This window comes from Cylas formicarius, unplaced genomic scaffold (assembly GCF_029955315.1).
Source record: "Cylas formicarius isolate icCylForm1 unplaced genomic scaffold, icCylForm1.1 PGA_scaffold_12__32_contigs__length_19106922, whole genome shotgun sequence".
In the NCBI taxonomy this organism is placed as follows: Eukaryota; Metazoa; Arthropoda; class Insecta; order Coleoptera; family Brentidae; genus Cylas; species Cylas formicarius.
In genome coordinates this window covers 17,186,934-17,213,552 of record NW_026844225.1, presented here as the reverse complement: position 1 = coordinate 17,213,552, position 26,619 = coordinate 17,186,934, and the positions used below count along the sequence as shown (strand labels likewise).

Below are 26,619 nucleotides of genomic sequence, written 5' to 3'. Positions count from 1 at the left end.
TTAATTAGCAGACAATAATTTACTTGGTGTCAAAATTTTATAACCCGCTTCTTATATACGTAAAGAAAATTAAAGTAACTAAGATATTTTCTAGATAAGCCAAAAACTATATTTTTAAACCTAGGTGTCTAGGTCAAATAGATATTGTAATTTAGTGAGTTATGTTTATGCTTTGAAATTATTATCTAGCTGTTAATCAGAAGACAACAATTTACTTAGTGTCAAAATTTTAGAACCTGCTTCTTATATATGTAAAGAAAATTAAAGTAACTAAGATATTTTCTAGACAAGCCAAAAAATATATTTTCAAACCTAGGTGTCTAGGCCAAATAGATATTGTAATTTAGTGAGTTATGTTTATGCTTTGAAATTGAAATATTGAAACATTGTAATAAGTATCTAGATAACAATAAGATTATTTCGTTTGGGGTACATATACATGACGATTGCTATGAATTCTTTAAAAAAATGTCCAATATTGCCCTAAACGTATAACAAAAACTATTGCAACAAAATTTCTGGTTTAATTACCCAATTTATTCCCAACGGATCTATAGTGCGTTGTAATATAAAAAAATATAAATTAAATATGTCTTCTCGTATGCCTGAAAGCCACTTATGCGTCAAAGAATGTTTCATCAAAGAATGCCGCCTATATGGGAAACCATTTTGGTACCTATCTCTCTCTTTTTCGGTCAACACGTCTATATATTCTTTGCCGCTCCAACTAACTGCTAATGAATTTGATCTGAAAATTACATCTGCCAATGGGCACGCAGGCTGTCAGTGGCGTATCACTCCAGTTAGAATTGAGCCTTAAATGCGGAAAAAAACAAATTTTCGGAAGCCAGTTTCCGAAACGAAGCTTTTAAAGTAATTTCAACAATCGGTCGGCTTTTTATTTATTACTATTCTATGAAGTATGACCGCCCGTGTAACCGATTTCGTAATTCGAGGGACCAGACAAAATCGCTGTATAAAAACCCTTTCTCTGAATCTCGCATTAGCAATGGTTTTTCAAGGGCAATCCGATTATACTTCCTTTAACAGTTAACAACAACCCAGTCGCCATTTTGACGAAATTTACGCGTGGGGCGTAGGCATTTTTTTATTTATGCAAAAAATAAGTAGCGCGTCGTCTCGTTGTCGGAAAAAATGCCCAAAATCGTATTTAAAAGAATCCCGAAGAATTGGCGCTGCCATCTCTGGTAAGATAATAATCGGAAATGCTATTAGAGAGTCTCGAGTACTTTCGAGACGGCTTGAACGTTACCTTCTGTCATCAAACGTCAACGTCATGTTTATTTACCTTTTCGACTGACCGAAGAGGGTTTTTTGACACTTTCAATAGAGAGAGGCGCTTATTGAGTTCTTTCTGTCTAAATTATACAATAGGCTGAATATAAAAAATACCCGCTTCTGGAAACCATTTTTTTATTTAATTAAATTCCCAAAATACCCGCAACAAAAAGTTTGAAGCAATAGACAAATTCGAAATTATATTTTTTTAAAAGTTGATATACCCCGAAGGAATATCTCGACGTTTGGTCCTTTTTATTAATTAATTAACTTTCTTATTTATTATATTATATGATTTATTATATTAATCACTATAAGCAATCATTGATATATTGGATAGAAATATTCTTGGTTAACTCTTGTAAAATTTACTCTAAAAAACGCTTTAGTTCGTGGAAAAGGTCCCTACAATTGTTCAGACAGTGATTCCTGTAAAAACTTCAAAATTTAAATATTTATACGGAAGAATTTACAATCTCATACTATTACGCGCATATTTAAGAATACCTAAATAACAAAGGACAAGAAAAAAAGAACTGCAAAATCGTAACAAACGAACGAAATCAAACGATATAATGACATCTTATCAAGAACCAAGAAAAGATTTACAACCAAGCAGCATTTTTGCTAACAAATATCGTTTGATTTTAAATTAATTTTATGCAATTAAATAATTATAATCATAATGGAAAAAAATGAGTACCGACGAAACAAATTAACAGAGGCAGCAATAAAAAATAGAAACACAAAAAAAAAGAAGGACCACAAAAATTATAATATTTTTAAACAGAAAAAACAAATATACCTCTAAACTCCTAATAAAAATATCCGATTAACTGTTCACTTATATTAAAACGAATGTTACACAAATTGATGAAATATTCCTCTTGACAATCTTTACAAAATATTGTATTTTAAAAATTAAACAAAAAACAGAAAACCTATAAAAATAATAAGTTAGTTTTAATTGTGTTATTTGTAATATTCCCAAAATAATATCTTACCCCAACCGCCAACCAAAAATTATACAACTTAGCAGCATTTTTGCGAACAAAAATATACCAATACGTTTTGTTTTAATTAAATTTTTAAAAAAGTCTAAATTTGGTCTATGCGATTAATGATGAATGAATGAATGACAACAAAATAGTTGCTTTTGGTTTTTTATATATCTGAAAGGGAAAAGGAGAAAACCCAAAACGCTTCATATTTGTTCGATCATTTGAAGTATAACAGAGCCAGAAATAAAAAATAGAAACATGCCGGAAAGTAATAAGAGACAAGAAAGAAATAAGAACCACATAGTAATTAACGTTAATAATAAATAAATGATCATATTGAAAAAACAAATTCACTTTAAACTCCTAATAAAAATATCCGATTAAATGTACATTTATACTAAAACAAATTTTAACAGAACCAACGAAAATAACAAATCGATGCCAATGTTTGTCAGTTTTAATTGTGTTATTTGTAATTTTCCCAAAATAATACCTTACCGACCGCCAAGCAAAAATTATACAACCTAGCAGCATTTTTGCTAAATTTGTTCTATGCGATTAAATAGAAATAATTATAACGGCAAGAAAGTAGGACCCACTTTCGTCGAATCAAAACAAAATAATTCCGTTTAGTTATGAAAATTTTTACTGCGCTGGTATTAACAGAAGATATTCTACCTAGCATATACGACACCCCAAAATTGAAACCCAAAAGTCCGAATCGATTTCATTTTTCAAGATCAAGAATAAATTCGGACGAGTCATGCCGCAAGTCCCTCGGGTATACCTATCGGCTGTATAGGTATACCCTACGACGATTAAACCAAACTACAAATCATTAATCATAAATTTGGATACAATATAAGATTTTTGACGTTTGAAATGCACGCCAAACAAAAAATCATTAATATTTCATAGATATGCCCCTATTGTTATCCCTAATGATCCTGTCCGAAATCCAGAGTCAAATAATGTCGTTTCAGCACACCTACCTTCGAAACGGCAAAGTTATCCGAAAAAGGCACGAAACTATGTACAAAACTCTGCGACAATGCACTAGAAAATTCACATTCGTTCGGTTTGAAATGGCAATTCCGAACGAATCCGCCGATACAACATAATACTTTGCATCGACACTACTACGTTCACCGCGTATACGGACTGTGAGAGTTGAAAACTGGTAAAAGCCAATCAGAACAGAGGCAACAGAGCGAACTCGGAACAACTAATATGGCCGCCACTCAGACAATGGGGGTCCAGGGAAAGGGAATTGCACAGGGACCGAATGCTATAGGGGGGAAACTCGAAGCACTTTCAACCCCAACTATTATACCGACTTGAGAACATTAATCTTTCGATTCCGGTTCTAAGGATTTGCCATTATTTCTTATCGCACCGCGTGCACTGGGGGGGGGGGGAGATGCTTTACACTTTTTTTACTGCTTTTATTCTCGAGACTCCTGCGTATTTGCCACAATCGATAAACAAATTTTAGGACTCAAAAATGGCGGCAAGAGGAGTACCCAAAGCATCAGGTGCGCTGATCGACGTTTAAAAAGGTGCCTTCAAATGCGCACCGTGTTGAGTCAAATTCGAAATGAATACCAAGAAGAACAAAGCCTTAAGGACGGACACAAAAAAAATGACGTGACCTTGACAGCGGACTCTTCTCACGCGGTAACAAGAGGTGCGCGTTTTTAAAAGTTTTAATCCACTTAAAAAGGCCCACATCCACATAAAAGGTATACCAACTTAATGACGTGCCTTTTGAAGGTTTCTGATTGACTTCTGGGATGTGTTTCTCCTTTTGTCATTATTTAAAGACGACCGAGCAGCGTATAAGACGGGGAATTTCTGCGTCGGCCATTTTGTCTGTTCGCGACTCGGCAAACCGACGCTCGATATCTGATTTTGAATTTGAAGTTACAAAACAACATTATTCGATTCAACACGACCCTTCGAATATAGGGTGTCAAGATAAAAAGCCGACGGGACTTGTACGAAAGGGGGGAAAACGGAGAACACGAAAAATTTCGACGATGTTGGCAAAATAGGCTGGGTAAAATATATCACCGAAACGTTTTTGTGTTTAGGCACATATTTAGATACGGGTGTTAAACAAAATTCAAAGTCACTATAAGTCTGCGGACTGTCTAGAATAACGTCTGTCCCTAATACTTCTGGCCACTGAATGAATTGTATTTACATTGTTTATTATATCATCCTTAAGAACCACAGACTCATGTATACTAGGAAAACACTAAAGTTATGGTCGAGTCATCGCGAGTCGCTACAAACTTATTTCTTTATCGACGACTCATCAATTGAGTTTTTTTTTTATTTGTATCATTTATGCCTTTTACCAATGAATTGGTGTGCGCTTACAAACACAGTGTTAAAAAATGTTGTAATAAAATTGTTGTTGATTTTATTGACAGTATTATCAATATTTTACATGGATTATTTATATATTATACTTATCTCCACACGTACATTCTTAAAAAATATATAAGCCTTTTTAATTTTTGTTATTTTACGTATTTATCTACGATAACAGTTGGATAGTGATATTTATTAATGAATCATAAAAAATGTATCAGATTAGTCAAGTATGATTTTGTATCAACTTTTGAAATAATTTTAAACATTTTTTTAAGTTTTATAATAAAATCCAAGCCAGTAAAATTAATATAATTATAGGAACAATTAAGTAAAGATATTCTTAATAAACTTCATTCTTTTAAGGCGTTTCTTAGTAAACGGATTCTTAAAATAAGTTCGGTATATTAAATAGAATTAGCAAAATATATAATAAAATGAAATAACAGAAAAAGGAGGAATCGATCGACATTATCGGGGCGTATCTTGTATGAATAGAGCAGACCACTAAAATATTCCATCAGCAAATCACCGATCACTATTCGCCGAGTTTGCCCCCACTATCAATTTATGCAACTTACATAAAACTTCAGAACGCGATATTACGCGGTGATGAATAAATTTGCGGGTTTTCTTCTATATGGCAGTCGTTTATTCGAAAGGTCTCGACGAGTGACATCATTTGATGATTTGCTTCGACCCCATGTTAAGCAACGTCAATCGTATCGAGTCGTTTCACATTTACAAGACGCCGATGAGCAAAAAAAAAAAAGAAACAATGCGAAGATCGTCGGTATCGTTTTCAACTCCTTCCCGCGCCATCATTATATACAATATTATTTCACCCGTCAAAGGCAAAACAATGAACTGAACCAACGCCATATTTTCCTTAATAAAAGTTATCATAAATAATACAAAAAGAAGGAGACAAGTGCCTATTGGACGTTAAAATTTTTAAATTGAGTAATTTAAAGGCAGGTGTCGGGCTATAAGAGGTAAAAAAGGCGATGGGTTTTTATTCGGCCCATAGTCAGGGCCGAGCTTACACCGTGACTCCACATTAACCATCTAGAAATGCTTCTAAGAAGACCCACCCCGCGTCAGACCCGATTTCATACGGTATCTGACACTTAATATACGCTGTGATCCAAAAAAACAACATTTAGATAAAAAAAAATGACAAAGAAAAAGCAATACAATAACGGGAGCTTAAAAAATTCTTGAAGAATTGCACCAGTAATAAAAATGTTAACCAAAATTAAAAAAAAAAATCTATACATTCTATTGAGTGCGACGTAATTTGTCAATAAACATTAATTTATCGTTAAGTCCTATATTTTTTGTTTCATACTATATCATATGAAAATAAATTTACATATTCTTTTGAAATGTTGTAAAACATGTTATTGTCGAAAATTTGCAAAATTCGCTTCATACTAAATTATATGATAACAGATTTACATGGCGTAAACATATATAGATCATTAAATAAAAATTCATTTACTTATGAATACAGACTTTGTAAGAGCAAGGAGATTATTTTGTCAATATATTTATTTCAAATTTACACAGCTTGTTAAGTACCCTAATAAATTTACAAAAAATAAATTGATCATTCTGCAGAAAAAGAGTTCAATAAAAAATAAACTAGTTTGTCACATAGCTATAAAAACTTCTCATCGGAATTTTTACTTATATATATATATATATATCGAAAAACACGAAAATTTAATATCGCAAGTAATGTTGCGTGCTAGCATCCAAATTAATGGATTGAAGCTGCGTTTCCTACCCTAGAATACTTCAACAGTAGCCCCGCCGTTATGAGTAATGATCTTTTTGTGACAACTGATGACGTCAGCAATTTTTTTCTATTATCCGAAGTCCTGTATTAATGATTATATTTATTTTTAACAATTATTTTCTGGTCCCTTCGGGTACTTTCCCTCGCCGTCTTTAAAATACTTTCTTCTATAATTTGAGGCGACGAATTCCTTTTAGGTAAGGTATACGGGGTGAAAGTGAAAAAAGAATGAAAATCGAAATATAATTTAAAATTTCACTTTGTAAGTTGTCGCTTCAGTAAATCGATTCAATTATTTCACTTCGAAACATACTGGGCAGGTGCATTTTTTATTTTATTTCGAAGCCAAACGGAACACGAAAATGTGCCGTTTTCAGAGTGAATTCCCGCCTCCAAAATATGTAAGTATATATAGCCTTTATAAAAAGAAATTAACATTCAACATCAATTAAAAACAATGGCCAATTGAAAAATTTGACACGGAAAATTAACCACATAAGTTCTTGTGCGATTCTGTACGGTTAATATAATCTGCAGCTGTTGTATGAAATGCTTCAACACATCTCAATCGTGCTTACGGTGAAATGGAGAGTTATTTTGAATTTTTCGAAAAAAAGGCTGAAAAACTCACCTGTTTCGGTGTCGATAGTGTAGTCCACCCCAGACCAGAAGTCCTCATCTTCGTGTTCGATTTCCTCTTCCTTTCAATTGAAAACAAACAAAATCAAACACCATTCAATATACAACATGCTGGGATATATGACGTTACCTTAATGTCTTCTTTTTCGATGCATTTGATTTTCTCCAAATGCTCCTCTTCTGTAGGGGGTATGGACGTAGTCGCTTCATCTTCCAAACAATCTTTCTTAATCGTATCTTCTTTCTGACTAGCTGCTTCCAACGAAAACCCCAAATCGACGTCTTGTTTCCACAGAGCTTCAATTAAATCCATATCCTGTAAAAAAAAAGAGTGACGCTTACTAAGATCAATTTTAGTGTTCAAAATCAACTGCAGCGGCATTAACTAACAAATTTCAGAATGTACAACGTAAATCAAAAAGCAATTAACAAAGTTATTTACTGTCTGCCCAATATTAAATATAATAAGGCGCTGACGATGGAATTTAAATTAAGTATATAAGAATGTGACAACCAGTTTTCAGTTACATTTTGTTCGAAACTACAAATAAGACGATAAGAGGTACCTACCGAGTCTCTCATGGTTAATAGAGTCCAGGCATTAATAAGGGAACAAAAAATAAACTGAAAATTACATCGAACGAACGAACAACACTCTGAAAACGACGCGTGTAACGCTATCATGAAACTGTTGGCTGAAGATAAAACAGGCAATACGAAATAAATACACAAGCCGATAAGATACTAGACGATAACGTAAAGTCGATGTTATCAACGAGAACATTCGCAGATTTAACTATTTTTAACCGAAGCAATTATGATTGTCCATGCAATTATCAATTTTTTTTGGTCAGGCCAAATATTGTAGCAAGCATGAGCACACGGCGTATTTAAATAAATTTACTTCTAGACACAGATAATAGGTGACAGACAAGTGGAACAAACTTCATTTTAAAAATTTGCGGTTTTTTTGTGATTTAAAAAAAGATTACAAATTACATATGCCGTTTCTTGCTTCCACATAGAATTACTACCAGCTGTATTACCACCCCAGCCTTTTTAAAAAGTGTTAACTGAGATATTACAATTAATACCGAGAATAAGCTAAGCTCTTTCTCTCAACATACAGGTAGCACAGATTAATGAAAAGAAAAACACAAACAAGAACCAAACATTTCGAAAGTATATTAATGAAATTATCCTAGAGGCACATTTTGCTACTTTTTTTTGCTGTCATGGCGATATTCACGCAATGAAGTACTTTCAGAGAAAAAAAAACACCCTCCAATTTACGCCCACCCAAAAAAGACGTCCTTGAAAATTTATTTAAGGCATGATTCAAACAAAGAAAAAACAAGGGAATAATACATTTCACGTAAACTAAATTTATTACAAATCATTAAAAACAACATGATGAACAAATAAATACCAAATACCCCCACCCACGTGCAAAAAACGCCTTTAAAAAATAAATGAGAAAATATTTATTAAAATTCATTTTGAAAATCATAGAAAAAAGCGGATTCAAGAAACTATATGCGTGTATAGGAATAGGGATTTTTGGTGCATGCGTCGAAACGGCAATTGCATCGTAACTGTATATTGGAATTGGGAGGAGCATGGAAAGACAATGGGTGTGAGATATAACCGTGGGGTAGCAGAAATTTTATGAACCACACCTTTGTCTCCCGCGTAGAGTCATTCGTTGGAACGAGAGCCGCGTTTTGAAGCGGTCACGATAATACCGCCGCCATCTTGTCGACCCGCTGCGATACATCCTATATACTCACTGGCGGCGGTACATTCTCTTGCGGTTACGAAAAAAAATTCGAACAAATTTCTTTCGGACGTTCTAATTTTTTTTTTTTGCTATCGAGAGACCTGAATTTCCAACGCTTTTAATCATCGGCAAACTTACCCTGAGCCATTGCGAAAAAAACCGTTCGATGAAATTTACGTACAACACATACAATGTCATTCAGAACTCTTTGGAAGAACAGCATCAACGAAAAAATGGAACTATTACATAAACGCATGGCGAAGATATAGTAAAACTGATAACGACAATTTTATCAACAGATACAAATCCGTCAAGGTAAAAATTTTCTCTCAAATTTTATTGTGTAACTATTCATAGATAATAACGTACTTAATAATAAAGTAAAAGGCGCCTTATCGCCCTCACACGCAGTTTCGCTGTTTAGAAATTAATGCAAACAAATTGTCAGTTTAATTAAGATGTTCAAATAAGTTAAACTACATATTTCTAATTTGATATCTAATAACCAATGCATACTCAGCAGGGAAAATAATTTAATTTTAATTTAATCAACATTTACAATATGTTGTCATTAAACTATCATCACTAAGTATACCTTTCCGTACAGTGTTTTTGAACCAATATTGATCCATAATTGAATCTTAAAAAATAATTTATTAACAAATATGTATGAAACTAACTTATAACTATTAATGCTATGCTATGCTATGCTGGTTTCCAGACAACGATATATCCCAAATGGTTAGTTAACTTTTGACTTTTACATTGAACAAGGAATGACCCCTTTAACATTGAACATTGAAGCACTCTGTAGACATAAAGCATATAGGCAAATCGTTATTTAATGAATTTATTGTTAGAATAAAAAGGATTCTATAAGAACAAATCTTTTTAAAGAAACGTTTCTAAATAAAATGGCTGCTCGGGTTTAATTTCAATCCCCTCCAAAAAATGGCACTGCCTGCGTCCATGGGCGGCATTCACTTATAGCATATTATTCGTTTTTTGTCATTAACTCTCGCACGATATAACTCACGCAGAGTTTTAATTTTCTACGTATATTAAGCGTAATGGAAAAGTGGGAGTTGTTTTGTTCTCCACTCGCTTTTACCTCATCTATCAACTCCATACCTGGCCCGCCAATGTTCGAATCCCAAGCGATATCCATTAATCAAAACTAAAAAAAAACACACGCCACCTTAATTACCGCTCGCTTTTAAATATTAACCGCCATCTTTAATTATTTTTACGTCTTTGGATTTTTAGCTTGTTTTTTTTTTTCTGGACAACTCGGAACGGTTCACTCCTCTCTCTATCTGTAGCAAATCTTTATTAAGATATCAGGAAATTACGCGTTGCGCATATAACAATCACTATTACGCCACATCATCTTAGAGCAATTTTCTGATCTATTATCCACGCGAGCTTATAACGTCAACATAATTTCTTTGGCCGATTTTATAAAAATAAATAAACAAAAGGCCGAATGGAAAACCGAAAACTTTCTCTGAACTTGTATACGGAATTACACGATTTGCAAAAGAAAAAACAAATCCAAAACCTGACAAACCGTTACAGTACTACCCACTTTCACTAAAATATGGAGATTAATATACCTTCAACCAACTCCGCAGATATTAAAATCACCCCAACACGCAGCACGCCGGGACACCATGTTAACCGCAAAGAACGAAACCAGATTTTTTTTCATAAAAACGGAACGATCAAGTAACACTTTGGGCAAAATACCAAAGCCTAACTAAAAGATTTGAGGAAGGTTAAACCTATATAAGAGTACTACAAATCATCACCATGACATTAGAAATTTCAAATTGCAAAATCATGCCCCATTCCCGTGAAAATGAATTTCTGTATTTATACCTTTGACAACTTCCGGAAAAAGTTTCAGATATTTATTTATCACATGAGAATGTGTACAGAGTAGTTCAAAACTAAAGAAAAATCTGGAAATTTGACATAGAGCTAGTTAAAAAATTTTAGTACGATGGTGCATAAACTGCTGTACAACACATGGAGTTTAATTTTCTTTAAGAAGTTGAAAAAGTTGAATGTTTGCATCAATTTGAATTGATTTTGCAATTTTTGAGATAGCTACGTAACCGTAACCAATCCAACGACGAAGCGAACTTGAAAAATTATTTTTTACCTCAGATATTTCAAAAATTTTATATAGGGCAGCAACAGGGGAACCATTTAAATAAAAAATTACGCTCTTTTAAAAATTGATGCCACATGACGATACAAATATAACAATTTTTCTGCAACTCGTATACTAAGTATCTCTATAGGTATTAGTTTGCCATAGAGTTTTTTATCACCTGCATAGAAGAAAACAGTATAGCTCATTTATTTTTATTTTGCGTACTTTTGAGTACTTTTGAACATAGGTTGTAAAACATTTATATTGAAGATTATTTATATGTTTGGAGCGCTAAAAGATATCAGATTTAAACTATGCAGAAATAATGAAAATGTTAAGAGCTACAACCTCAATATTGAGTCCCTTGGAGACATCTGATAAAACGATTTTAAGAACATCGTTTAGCTTTATTCAGTGGTACCCGACGGATCACCCAATAAATAAAAAAGTACTGTGATGTTTCCAAAATTTTTGATATTTCTGTATACATTACTTTTTTTAGGTGGCGTAGTCCATCTCGGGACTTTTTTTTTCATTTTCACTCCTATACCCACAACAAACAACTAAGAAACTAAATGTAGAATGTCGTTATGTTGTTTATCGTAATTCATAATTTTATTTGTTATAATTAGTTTCAATTTTTATATTAAAATTAAAATTAAAAATTAAAATAATGACACTCCTCCTTTTTTGTTCTGTTTTATTTGGTAAACTTAAAAGTAAAGATATAAAAAATTCCACAATTTATATTACAATAATAGTAATTATGTAATATAATTATAATAAATGATCATTAATTTAACTGTATTTATTTATTGTTAATTTTTATTTTTTGAGCGGTTTGTAAATAACTCGAACAAATTTGACCTGAAGTTCCTACCGGCCTATATAAGTGTTTAACGAATCTATAATTGAATTGAATTGGAGTATTTAAATAAACACACATAACGACTAATTAATTACCAAAACTAATTACTTTATTATGCAGACTTTTTTTCTCGGTTACAGCGTACTGAATATCGAAACAAAAGAAAATTTAAATTCGTTTTGTTTCGAACTTTTCTTAATGCATATGGCTTCCTTAATTAACTCGGAAGCACATAACGAACACATAGCGCGACAAATTTTTCTTGATGCACGAACTACACAAGAACCTATAATCTATATATGAACGTATGAACAAAATTCAAAATTTAAAGGAAAAGAAAACAAAAAACAAAACATTAGCTGGTCGATGAATCAAAAAATTAGTTGCATTTTTTAATGTAAAAAATAGAATATGCGCATATTTGTTAAAATGGGGCTGCGGTATATTTTATGGCCATGCGAGTGATAAAATAATGAATCTTCGGTTGATTAAAAGCAAAGGAGATAAGCGGCAACGCAAGGGTGCCGCTAGAAGCTTTTATCCAATGAAGACGGTCGATAGAGCAATTCACAGAGGAGATCTGGATTCCTATTAAGAAATATCATTTATCATCTGTCTTCGCCGACCTGTTTCGTACATTGGCGTAGATGGCCGACAAGATAAATGCCTTTTTTTTCGGGAAAGACGTTCTCCATTCTAATTACAGTCTGGCGTTCCTTTTTTTAAATTGAAAACCCAAAACTGTCAAAGCGAACTTTGATGTAACATACAAAGTGAAATAACTATGATGTTACCTACCTAATAATAGTCCTTATGACAGAGTATTGAAAATTTAGCTGTATTAACATAGCAGTTACAATGAGATAAAAACGAAATGATAATAAAAATAGCTTCAAAGTTATGATACTAATATTCATACAATCCCTCTACCTTGGAATAAATTCACTACATCGAAGAATGTTTTTTGTTCCAAATTAGTGTTTTAAATTGCGCTCTTCTTGATGTAAGAAAATTTTATGCACGTGTAAGTTCAATTAAATTAATTATATTTGTTATACACTTACTGTTACACTTCTGCTACAACTTAATATAACTTAATAACTTCAACTTTGCCTTTTGTGATTTTGTTAAAATATTAATATTATTAATAAAACTATGAAATTTGGTAGGCCTGTGGCAAGTAAAAAATTTACAACACGCTGCATATACTACATTCTTACACCAAACAAGGTGCAACTTAGAATTCTAATTGAGCATGTTTTCGAAAAAAAATTTCATCGACTTGCTTATTTTATTCTAAACTAGAGACGGTATACAGGGTGTCCGGAAATGATGAGCAACCAATATTAAAGTTCATATAGTATTTTTTCGAAAAATCAAAAATAACGAATTAGATCGGGTCAAAAAAAAATGTTTTAATGAATTTTCCTTAACAACTATAAAAATTTTAATTTAGCACACTTATTACTAATGTTCTTTTGTCTTTTTAGACCGAACTAGAATGCGAAAGGGCCTTAGACAATGCCTTTCAACTTATAGACCATAAAAAAGGTTTATAACACACCCTCTGGTTATATTGTAATAATTTTAGCTTATGTTTAAATTATTAAAACATGTTCTTAATTTTAGTAGGGCAAAAGGGCTATTCTTTTGGAAGCGGTTTAATTTAAAGCCTGGTATTTGATAGTGAGCTTTCAAAATTTTGTGAAAAACTTTACACAAAAATGTTTGAGGACATTTTCACGGGCACGTCAAATTTAGCCTAAAAAACATTGATAATAACTGCGCCAAAATGAAAGTTTTTCAGCATGCTATTATTGGGTTGTTCGGAAAGTCATTTCGTTTTTTTTTTGGGGAACATGAAAGACAGTTTTCGTATAATGAATAAATATTTTATTAAATTATATATTGTCCATTCTGGTCCAACACCTTTTGCCATCTTTCTGGCAGTAACATAATTCCCCTCTCATAAAAGTTTTGGTCCTTGCTGGCAAAAAACTGGTTCAGGTGGTTTTTGACATCTTCATTTGAGGTAAAGGTTTTGCCATCCAAAAAATTTTGCAGGGACCGGAACAAATAGTAGTCGGAAGGCGCCAGATCTGGAGAATATGGTGGATGTTGCAGTACGTCCCATTCAAGCCGTAAAAGTTTTTGGCGAGTGACCAAACTTGTGTGAGGTCTCGCATTATCCTGGTGGAACACTACACCCTTCCTGTTGATTAATTCGGGCCTCTTCTCTTTAAGTGAATCATTCAATTTGTCCAGTTGATGACAATAAACTTCTGAATTAATCGTTGTATTGTCCGGCAAAAGCTCAAAAAAAAACGATTCCTTTGACATCCCACCAAACGGAGAGCATCACCTTTTTTTGGTGAATGTTGGCTTTTGACACGCTTTGAGCCGGTTCATCTTTTCCGCTCCATGACCTCTTGCGTTTAACGTTGTTGTATACAACCCATTTTTCGTCCCCAGTAATAATCCGCTTCAAAAATGGATCATTTTCTTGACGTTTGAGGAGCGAATCACACACGTCAACGCGACGACACAAATTTCGCTTCGAAAGGACATGGGGCACCCACACATCGAGCTTCGAGGTTAAGCCCATGCCTTTCAAATGGCCATAAACAGTCGAATTCGACAAATTTAATCTCTCACCGATCTCTCGTGTGGTTATTCGCCGATTTGCATCAACTAATGCCTTTATCGCATCTTTGTCAGCTTCGACCGGCCTTCCAGACCGTGGTGCATCTTCGACATCAAAATTGCCGGATCGAAATTTTGCAAACCAGTTCTGGCACTGGCGTACTGTTAACACGCCTTCTCCATACACATCCGTCAATTTTTTTCTCGCTTGGACAGCATTTTTACCTTTTCTGAAGTAAAAAAAGTAAAATATGACGAAAATGCTACTTATTGCTCTCCATATTTAAAAGGGCACCAACCAAAAACTACTGCGTAGAATTAATAGAACTTTTTCACACACAAGCCTTGCAATATCAGCTCTCAAGACAAATAATGGTTATGCGGCTTAAGTGTGAAGTTGGTTTCGAAAAAACGTAATTAAGTCCTCTGACGGGAAAAAACGAAATGACTTTCCGAACAGCCTTATAAAATAATTATTAAGGAAAAATTCCCGAACACCCTAAATTATTATATATTATAACGGAGCTGAAAAGCTTATCAACATTGCCATTACCAAGAAATATTTGGGGAGCAGTTACGAAGATACCCAACAAGAAAAGAACAGCAATGAATGGCAATTTTTGCATTTTTTACCAGAAATGTTGCCATGATATGTGAACAGTATGAAACTTATGATGATTATCATTTTTATGCCGATGACACTCAATGATACTTTTCTTTTCTTTTTTTGAGAACTGCCTGAATGAAACAAGTAACAGTATTAATTCTGATTTGAATAGGTTTAACGATTCTGAACTAACCTAATAAATCTGCAGTGAAATGACGATCAAATTGATAGCAAAAGCAACCTAAAATTCTCAATAAAAAACTCTGGTCTTGTTGTAGCAGCTGCAAAAGTTTAGGACTTACTCTAGATTTATGAAAAGATTTCATATTGTAATCTAAAATTAATTTATGGAAGCCGTCATTGTCTCTCACAGGGTACTAAAAGGCTTCTATGCGATACTCTAGTTCTGCCACAGTTTAATCACTAAAACAGCGTATTCATGCCTTGTCCAGATAATATAGAGAAGTATCGAATTCAAAACTGCTAAACAACATATCCAGTTAGGTCGGGCTGGCTGAATATTTTCAATCAATATAAACTTCACGCTATTGCAAAATCACTTAATGTGCGAAAAAGGCATTTCAAAAGGTCCTTCTCATACCAAATTGCAGATATTATTAATCAATATATTATATCCTTAATAGACGTTTTTCTCGCACTATTCACCCTGAAAATAAGTTCAAAAATTGCCTTTTGGGTAAGTAAAATGCATGCTAGCAAAATTTCATTTTCGTTTCTACCCCAATAAACATTTATTTAGATACTTCCTTGTCCTTAATTCCGTCCTACTCCCAATGCAAGCTTCGTATGTTTCTATATATCGTTAATTTTAAGCTTAATTTTGGGCTGCAACAGTATCTGGCTGAGCCAGAAGTCTGACTTTTAGCCCTTTGCTGCCAAATTTAATTTGTTGTTATTAATGGTTAAGCTATTTATTTAATTATTTATTATCGATTTTTTGAAAAAAAAAAACAAACAGCTGTTAAGACAAAAAGCAATAAATTTAGATTTTGTACTGAATGGAATGGTGGTGACATGGATAAAAGCATAATCCCTTAAAAAAAAATGTCCGATTTTTGAATTCGACGCCCGTACATCGAGATGCTATCATAAACAAATAATTTGTTTTCCTTTTTCCTCGACACAAAAATAGAAACTGAAAACTACCCGACCCTGCGTAAATCTAAACCTTTTACAACCGGAGCGAGTGGCTTTTCGATTAAAAGCTCGACGGTTAAAAATTGTGGAAATCGAATCGATATTAGTTGGGCCGCATATAAGAATAGATGATTCGGCGCCGTTCGTTTCTGGGACCAAGTTCGGACCCCGCAACCCACACCGGCCGCTGATTGGTCGAAATTGATTACGGCGGCGTTTCTTTTCCTGCAGTCACGCTTGATGTGTTGCCGTCTGCGTCAAGTGACCTCCGGCTCCGGTCCCATGCTTTCATCCGGGATCAAATTCAGGACCGGTTCGCTGAAATTCGCGACGATCGAACCAGTTACATTCACCGCCGCTTTATAAATGGATCCCATGCGATATTTTGATTTTTGACATGTTCTTTTCAATTTTAAAACACGCATTGACGATTTGTCAGTAATAATCAAATATTTTTTTTGAATCTGCTAGCTACGATAGATAGGCAAATAAGTTAACAATCGTTTTAAATTTTCGGGAAAAAATGTGAGAGGTTGTTGAACTAAAAATAACAAAAATCGAATTTAAAAGAAGATTACAATAAAAATTTATGAAAATATTACATATCTCCGTTATTTTCACACATTGCAACAGAAATTAAAGTGAAAATACTTGATTTTCTTTGCAGTGACCATTATTTTGCCAACAAAAATAACGTGGCAGTAAGTACAAGTAATAAAGTTTAGAAAGTACTGCAAAAAATCATCAGAGCTATGCTTTGCATCTCACTACGAGAAAGTTATAAATCATTATTGATCTGGTCTTAGCCGTGTTTAACAAGCGTAGAATTGAACCTATGATGATTTTCAAAGCACCCAAGAATGGCAGATAGAGAAGACCACTACGAGGGTCATTTGAAAAATTTCCCACCTAACAACGATACAAGACATTTTTCCTTATTTTTTTTTATTTGTCTACATAGCCTCCTTGTAACTCTATACACTTCTCCAGCGATGCTCCCGTCACTCTAAATATTACCCAACGTTTTTCTAAAATAAATAAAATAATTGTTCACACGAAAATCTTTCTCCTTCGATCGCAGTTTTCAGATGAGGGAACAAAAAGAAGTCGCTTGAGGCTAGATTTGGAGAGTAAGGCGGATGATTTGCGCCATGGCAACAGTTGAGGTATGAGACGAGATATGAAACAGATTTTTTTTTCAAAATGTGACTGTTTTTCCGCTTGTCAAATTATGATGATCCTTTTTGAAGGTAATCGATTAATTAACTCCATGTCTATCCCAAAAAAACAGTAGCCACCACTTTCTCGGTGATTTAAAATGTGATAAACACATTCTTAGGACATTTTCATAACTGTTGCTATCTCACTCACTTTAATTCGACGGTCGTTTAAGCTCATTAGGGCGACCCGAACATTCATCATCTCCCAAGCTCTTACGGCCACTTTTAAATTCAGCTGCCCAAAATTTCGCTGTCCCCATACACAGTCCAACTCGACTTTAATTTACATATACTCAATTTTTTCCATTGACTCACTCAAACGCCTCTCAACTAAAACCACGGCTGAAACTTTGGTAAGTAACTACCAAGAGGTGCACAGCACGATCACTAACTTTCAGTGACCGCCATCTTCAAGCTGAGGTCCAAAACTTTTCAAGCGACCCTCGTAAATGATTAATAATTAATGACATTGGCAGCAAAAATAGATTAATCGGTGATGTCTCACTAGCATTTCAATCAAAACGGACTGCGGGCTATCATGAAGACATGAATGCTGATGACTTCTTCCAACAAATACTACAACTTATTTCTCGTGGGTCTGTCACAGTCTGTCACACAAGACGAAAAATCTAAAAATGAATTGAACCCAATAGAATTGGTATGAGCGAAAGTAAAAGGGTCTGTGACAAGGCATAACACCAGTTTTAAAATGAGTGGCGTTAAAACCCTCTTGATAGACGGAAAGACAGGAAATTGAAATAGAAGAATGAATCTGGGAAACCGATAACATGCTAGAAAACACTCTACGGCCCCTTATTATTTTTCCGGACTGAAACTACTATGATAATAAAAATTCAAAAAAAAAATTCTTAGACGAATATTTCACAAATTTCCAAGGTCCGATCCTGGTAAATATGGTTTCTGGGCAGCAAAGCAGTTATATACCGGTTTTCCTTGTCTAATTCCTTTTCTCCTTTGGCCAGAGAATAATTTCAATTAATTACTAGCCTGAGAAGGTTTGTTCTTATTTTTAATCTTGGCCTGACAAATCGAAAACCTGGATTTTCCGCCAATAGCGAACCGCTACATGATATTAGCATATCATTAATTATAATACACGTTGAGTTCAGGACGTAAGTATATGCATAGAAATTTAACGAATATTACAAGGAATGTAATATAGTATATGCGTAATTATATTTTATTTTACTAAAAAAAAATGTTGTGCCCTTGAAAAACAGCTGGGGATTTTTAAATTAAAATACAACTTTATATAAAATATAATGATTATTATTAAGAAACAATATACTACGTATATTCTTTTATTTTCCAATGGAAATTCAGTTTCATAATTTAGAAAAACAATGGTTATCTTATCTTATCAAAATTACAAAAATATGGTTTCACAGCACCACAGTCAAACAATGATTTTTAGATATAATACATACAGTCGTTGCTATACGTATAAGTATTTTTTTGATGATTCAAATCATCATTTCTACACAGAAAATCGAAAATTAAATATTTTTGGCACCAATTTTATTTTTAATTTTATTTATTATTTTCATCGGCAGTCGCCGTAGAAGATTGGTGCACGATCTTTTTTCCGGTGTCCTCTACAAAAATTGGGAATGAGTGAGTTAATTTCCTGTAGGTAATCTAATTAATTTAATTACCTTTTAAATGAACAAATAAGTACAAATGCACGACTTTCTGATTATACCTTTGTTTTTTCTTTGAATATGGTCCTATGTGCCAGCTAGCAGAGCCACGTTTTTATTTTAAAAGGCATATAGTACAAATTTTTCTTTGGTTCGTTAGTTACAAACTAATACAAATAAGTAATCAATATTAAGTCGATTCGATTCATATACAAAGTGAGATTTACTTATAGGGAAGTTAAGGGTAAACACCTCCTGCAAAAAAAATATATTTTAGTTCGCTACTCTTTCAAGTTCCAGGTAAAAATAAACGTGTCCACCGACAGAAGGTAGTAGATACTAAAGGGTTGTAAAGAGCTGGTCAAACTGCGGTTAGATAAGGTAAACAATTGATATTTGACAAATGACTTTTTCAAGTTATGGGGTGGTCAAAACTTTATAATGACAAATGATGTTAAGACACTTCGGACATCGGCGGTCTTTTTGTTATAGACATGGACCACCTTTACGGAACACGAGCATGCTATTCTATACTATTAATATTACTGTCAGACCGGCTATTATAAAAAATACATGATATGTCAATGATATCAGCCACAATAGCTTGTAAATTTTATCTAGAATTATCTATCAGATCAAACGTGTAGGTATAAGTATATAGTGCTGCGTTTTATTTTGACTGATGGGCAGATGAAAAACATTTCTTTTATTGGGATTGAACATCCGATAATGTTAATCAGGGAATAAGTCGGTATAAGAGAATGCAAGATCAATAAAAGATTAACTTTACATGCATTCAATGCACGCAGTTAGTAGAACCGTAAACAAATAAGATAGGTAACAATTGCGCAACGTTATTACCACGAAATTCATATTCTATTAACAATAATTATGAATACTTACTTTAACAGCAAATATAGGATTAAAATAGACTGAAGTGGTTAGGCAACCCATAATACGAGGAGCATTAAATTAGATTTTCCACTGCCTGACGCATTCACCAAAAATAAAAAAATATTTAAATAGTACTTCACAAACGTTTTATTAATAGTATTATTATTATTTGATTACCTCCAAAACTTGCTTACAAATGTTTTTATAGGCGCTTATTACATTTTCAAATAAACAGGTGTGTCGATAGCCGGCAATGATTTTCCTGATCTTAATAGGACACCTTATATTTTATCAACTATTTGAAAAGCTTTTTAAATTACAAGATCAAATTTAAATAACACTATAGGCATGTGGCGCAGCGTTTCGGATCTATTGGCGTTTATCTTCAGTGTGAAAATAATCTTTAAATTCACATAAATAGGATAAATACAATTTTTTTTCAACATACACTGAGAAAAAAAGTTTCTTATAAAAGTTTCTTGGACTCTCCTGAAGATTTAAAACATTATAATTTTGTTGATACAGGGTGTCTCAAAAGTGTGTGCCCCCCACACTGTATGTTTGGACATTTTTTTGAATCCTTGGTTAAAATAATGGTCACTTTCTTAAAAAATTCCTATTCGAATATTGCATAGTCTAGGCAGAAATTGAGGTTATGTGTTTTTTTTTTCAAATGTTGATTGCACCATATAAAATTGTGTTGTGACGCTACTGATCCAGGTATTGCAACGAAAATTTAACACTAAATAAGGAGATGATGTACTACTCAATCAGTTTGACAGATGCTCCTCAGCTTATACAGAGTGTCCCAAATAGGTGTTGCCGTTTTGGCGAATTCAATTAACAAGATGTCAAGATTTTCAAATATTTGTATCCAGATATCAATTCTAGGACAAAAAATAAGGTGCGTTTGTAATTTATCTTATATTTAAATTTTACTTACTTTTTCAGATATTCGAGGTTTAAGATAAGACCAACATTAGGACACTGGTTGGCAAATTTTTAAATAGCAAAGACATGACACTACTTCTTTTAAAGATATGATACACCAGATATAAAAATAAAAATTATTGCTGACAATATAGATTTAATAAAACTTCAGAATTCATATTATATATTATATAACTAACCAAGGTAACAAGTTTGAATAAATAAATCTATAAGAAAAAAGTTAACTAAAAAAGGTTCGTGAATTCGGGCCATAGGTTTAGTTAAAAATTAAAATGCTCGTTTCATCTGGCATCAAAACAACAAAGAAATATCCAAATATTTAAAAATGTAGTTGGCTATGGCATCACAATGTTTTATTTACGCATTAAGGCATAAACTTTGACATTTCTGTTTGTTTTTGTTGTTTTTCATATATCTATTTAAAAAGTTCATAGTTGTCAAGCTTTTTGTTAATATATATTTTATTTGTATTTTAAATAAGTTATAGTTTTTTAGTTAACCTATAAACTTTAATTACTTATTTTTGAAGTTTTAATAAATCTGTTAAAGTGCGTAGTATTTTTACTTATTAATGGACACCCTGTATTGTTAGCAATAGGCTTTATTTGTATATCTATCTGGAGTATTATTTCTTTAAAAGAAGTAGTATCATGTTTTTGTTATTTAAAAAATTCCTAATATTGGCAACAAGTGACCTAATGTGGGCCGCTTTAAATTCGACAAGAATTGATACGGGTATTATGTTAAACCTAGAATATATCAAAAAGTAAGTAAGATAGATTACAAATTTAAGTTATTTTTTGCCCTAGAATTGATAACTTCAATTGCTGCCTTTATTTTAACCAAGGATTCTAAAAATGTCGAAATATACAGGGTGTTTCATTTAAAATAAGAAAGATGATGTCGGACGGGGGGGGGGCACTTTTGGGACACCCTGTATCAACAGAATTCTAATATTTTAAATCTTTACAAGAGTCCATGAAGCTTTTGTACGAAACTTTTTTTCGTATCTCCTATAGGTTTCCAGATCGTATAATGGATCGTTTCACTTAGGTTTTATTTATCGAAATTTTCTTAACTCTAAAATGCAACCCTTTAATATAACACTGCGCCTTTAAAGTAAATTAAAAAATGAGTGCCGTTAGAATTTTAATTATTACTACCAACTCCAATAGACGATTGGGATAATTTTAATGTTGATTGTTTTTAAGGGACAACTAATTGGGCAACTAATGGGATTTGTCCTAAAAATAATCATTCCATAAGCCTCAGAAATGTGTTATAATTTCGTTTAAATATTTTTAAAATTGCAACAAATTCCAAAACACTTTTAAATAAATAGATATTCCCAAAAAATCGGTACTCTGTAATAGTCAATATTAGAAGCGGCATTATACACAGTGTCCCTATAATGTTCGCTGAATACAGGAAATTTTATTCTTTTTAGAGGATGGGATTTTTTTTATGTGCTATATTTTATTTTCGTTCCAAATTTCGTATATAGCTTCAAAATCTCATTATAAACATTTCAAGGTCGAATTTTTCGAATTTGCAACCACGACAAGTGACTGATGTCTAAAATATACTCTTTTTTAGATTTATTGAGGTTGTCCGACAAAGTAGGAGCGATCGCACATAAAAAATCCTCTATCCTTTACCAATGAAAATTTTCCTACATGCAACGCACACTTATGGACGGCAGTATTTAATTTTTAATTTTAATTTAATTGAAATTAGATGTTCCATTTAAGCCTAATAGTTTTTGTATTCAACTTTTAAAACAAAGTCCCACCCACACAGAGCTAAATTATTTAAACGTCTAACATCTAGGACAAGTTTTTAACAGTGTGTTTTTTTTTCGTTGTCATATACATACACGTTCACTTTATACAGAAATAGTTTACTAAAAAAAAAAATTAAATGCAAAACTCAAACCCAAATCATTAGTTTACAATATATTATAAAAAACTAGTAAAAATAAGTATGTGAATACATGGTCGTTATAATTTATCTTATCAGTCAACACACTCAAAACGCGTCGTATACATTCCAGGACTACGCAGAAATTGGTTAAAACGCGCGTAAACACGTTTCAATATCCAAGCGAACGCGGATAACTAAGCGAATCAAACTATATTTCTCCTATTATTAAAGCTCAAATTAGTTTCTTCATAATTTACCGCGTGAATTTTATATCAATAAGCTCGAAATTTAAGGTCAATATCGGGAACGGACAAGATAAGAGTCCCAGAACGCGCGAATAAAAGATTTTATTTCTCGATTGCCCCATAGTGTCATGTATTAACAACATGTATCGCATAAACGCTGTCTGTGTTATTAATTCAATTACACTGTTGATAAAAATTACTGGTTATGAACGCAATATGAATCGTACTAACGACAACGGGGTCGTACTGATAGAATTAAGTCTACTTACTATAATTCGTGTGTTTAGAGGCCCGATATACACGGAAAGCCTTCCTAGAAATCTACAACGTGTATTATGTAACCAAGGAGAATGAAAGAAAAAAAAAAACCAGATTTACATCGATACAAAAAAACGAGTAAAAGTCCGAATTGACAGCGTGACGCAATAAACACATAAAGCTTGAAATTGCCACTTACCATTTCTGTGACGTTATTCTTAATCCGCTCATAACAAAACGGCGGCGAATCACAAATTTTCGTCGCACTCAAACTTCGACAAACGTTAACAAAAATCGGTACTTATTTTAACATATACGCTTGATGTATATGGTTACGCTGCCTACGATTTACTGCTCTTAGGACAACACATAAATCCTTGACTTTATAACATGTTAATTATTTAGAAAACACGTGGTTACCAACAATTACTGTAGCCGAGCGGTGCCGCGGTTGTACAAATCGCGTTTACTTTTACAATTTTCAGATTTTGGTGAAATCAAACGGATCGACTTGACTCGGCTTTTGAACATAACCGTTCGCAAAATTATCGCGGATGTCGCTATGTCAAAAACCCACTTCGACTCGTATCGACAATCAACGGCGGAGGTGATAAAACTTTTAAATTCACATCGAACAACAACGGTCGCCCCGTTTCGTATCGAAATAAGCAAAATTAATATTAATTAAGCATTCGACGTTCAAAAAATATATATAAAACCAATGCCAGCGAGTTTATACGCCCCCAGACACGAAAATGCGCGTTAATGGTCCGACATTAATTCAAAAATGTGGACAATTTCGCCAAAAGAGTTCAAGGAAAACGAGAAGACACGTGGGACGAAAAGAAAAACCATCCGTTGATCGAAACCCGCGAATACCACAGAACTTACTTTAATTTCAAATCAAAACAAAAGTTTACAACGAACGCTACACGAACTGACATGTGAAAATACATAACTAATTATGGCAAAATACAAAACCAGTTATATATATGAAAGTATTCCTTTAATTACAACTCGCAATGCGCATAAACACCTATGACCCCCAAAATGTGGAGCGCCACACAAATATGACCTTCGAAATTAACGGCGACAAAACGGCTTAAATAATTTTTCATTTACCCTTGAGAATGTACGTTTCCCGAATTATTTTGAACGTTTCAAAAGCGATTACTGCGCCATCTATTAGCGGCGTCGGAAACTTCCAGCTAGGCATCTGCCCCGGCGATTTCAGTTGAATAGGTTTACATTTGGTTCCCTGACCTGTGCCAACGATACAAATTTAGAAGGCATAAAAATAAAAAAAAAACGTCTCAACGGTTCAAGTTCAAACACTTCCCGGATTTCTGCGAAATGTCAGTTTCTAGAAATAAAAACACCGGTTCGAAGCGAATGATTTTCCGACAGGTTGGCAGAAGATTAGTAAAATAATTGCGCGTCGTATTCTTGAATTTTGGACTTTTGAACGTTAAAATGTTGCCGATGCAAAAGCATTTTCGCGATCAAATACGGGCCGAAATAAAAATTCCCCGGGAAACGTAAAAAATGTAATTGCCTTAATTATCGTCGCGGAAATATTAAACGCACGTGAATTCTCCCCGACAGGAAACACGAAGGTGATTAAAAAAAATCGATTTCAATGGTTACCATGCTCGTCAAAATAATTTTCATCTACCAAAACTACGGGTTCCGGTTTCGATTGTGCCAATTTTATCTTTTGCTGTAACCTCAAAAAGCCGAAGGTTTGTTTACTTTTATCCGATAAGCTTCAAACGCGACGACGTATAATGAAAGATAACAGAATGTGCTGCGATAAAAAAAATAAATTTCGATTCTCAAACCTAGACGAAGCGAAAAAAAAAAACCTTATATTCTGCAATGGTAGGTACACCCAGAAGATGAACGCCGGATCTCGCAAGTTGGCAACATAGCCGAGAGTGGGCTTTAAGGTCGAGAAAAAACTTTAGTTTGATGAACCGCCATGGCGTGAACGTGCGTTTGTTTTTTTTTTGTTTTAAATTTTTCATTCCACGAATTGCAATTCGAAAAATATGAGTGCAAATGCCGTCGTCGCTTCATTTTTAATACAATGAAAGCTTTCTAGTAAACAAAATTCAAGCCCATAAATTGTTCGCTTCTACGCATTCGCGAATTGCAATTGCATTTTTGAGGGTACGGGAGCGTCAATGCTGAAAATAGAAACCAATATACAGCAGGACATAAATGCTGAATTTGGCTTGGGTTCAAAGAACCGCACAAGAAGTAGGTAACCAGATGGTCGAGATCAATGAATCACGCTTAACACACCAACCTCACCATTTTCGGAACACCGCTAAGAAAAAAAAAAGGAAAATCTTATAAAAAATGAAGTTCGGAAAACATTGATCCAAGCCACAAAGACTTTTTTCGATTATTTATCCGGGAGGATTGCCAAGAAAATTTTAAACGAAAAAACCAAGGTCGGTCAATATCGGTGCATACAATTAAAATAAATATTCGGACAATCCGGGGGCCTTAAAGGTCAAAAGCGAATATGTTATGGGGACCTAGAACCTAAAAAGAATCAATTTATACTTGTATTTTAATGGCAAAGGCATTTTTTTACTTGGTATGTCATGCGTGAAATCTGATGTACCAGCTCTGTGAAATCGTGAAAGTTTTTAAAATTTGGAGTTTTGAGCACTTTTTATTAATTAAATTATCTTTAAATAACAAACAAATTAATCTAAAACAAAAATCCAGCATGTGACTACCATGTCTCGACAGAAAATTAAGAATTACTTTCTATGAATTATTTAATTAAAGTTGAAGAAAAGGCAAAAAATTAAGAAAATACATTTTGAACATATAAATCAAAAATATTACATTTATTTTCCTTTTTGAAATTTTATGCAACTTATAAAATTTATATTTATTTTAAAAAGGTTTTAAATATATTTTTTATATATAATTTTTATTTAATATTTTTTAATATGGCCAAAAAATTATTTTTCATGCCTGAAATTGCGTAAAATCAAGTGTATAAACTTTGGGATGGTGATTGCCGCTGGGTATTTTTTAAGTAAATAAATGGTAGATCAGTTGCATAAACATATTTATAACAAATTAAATATGATATTTTGTCCAGC

The 26,619-nt window shown here is 33.2% G+C and overlaps 1 protein-coding gene across 3 annotated transcripts in view; it reads right to left on the bottom strand.

Annotated features, from left to right (window-relative positions):
- LOC132695888 (segmentation protein cap'n'collar) overlaps positions 1–26,619 on the bottom strand; it is a 51,093-nt gene that overhangs the window by 22,568 nt on the left and 1,906 nt on the right. The window contains exons 1-3 of one of the 3 annotated variants that reach the window (XM_060660466.1): positions 24,383–24,499; positions 7,253–7,438; positions 7,115–7,184 (exon numbers count right to left, since the gene is read on the bottom strand). In XM_060660466.1, coding sequence (XP_060516449.1) covers positions 7,115–7,184; positions 7,253–7,435 — 253 coding nt within the window. In that variant the 5' untranslated portion in view covers positions 7,436–7,438; positions 24,383–24,499. Of the gene's footprint in view, positions 1–7,114; positions 7,185–7,252; positions 7,439–23,690; positions 23,996–24,382; positions 24,500–26,619 lie in introns of those variants that run through there. The other 2 variants (XM_060660465.1, XM_060660464.1) reach the window with 2 other exon arrangements.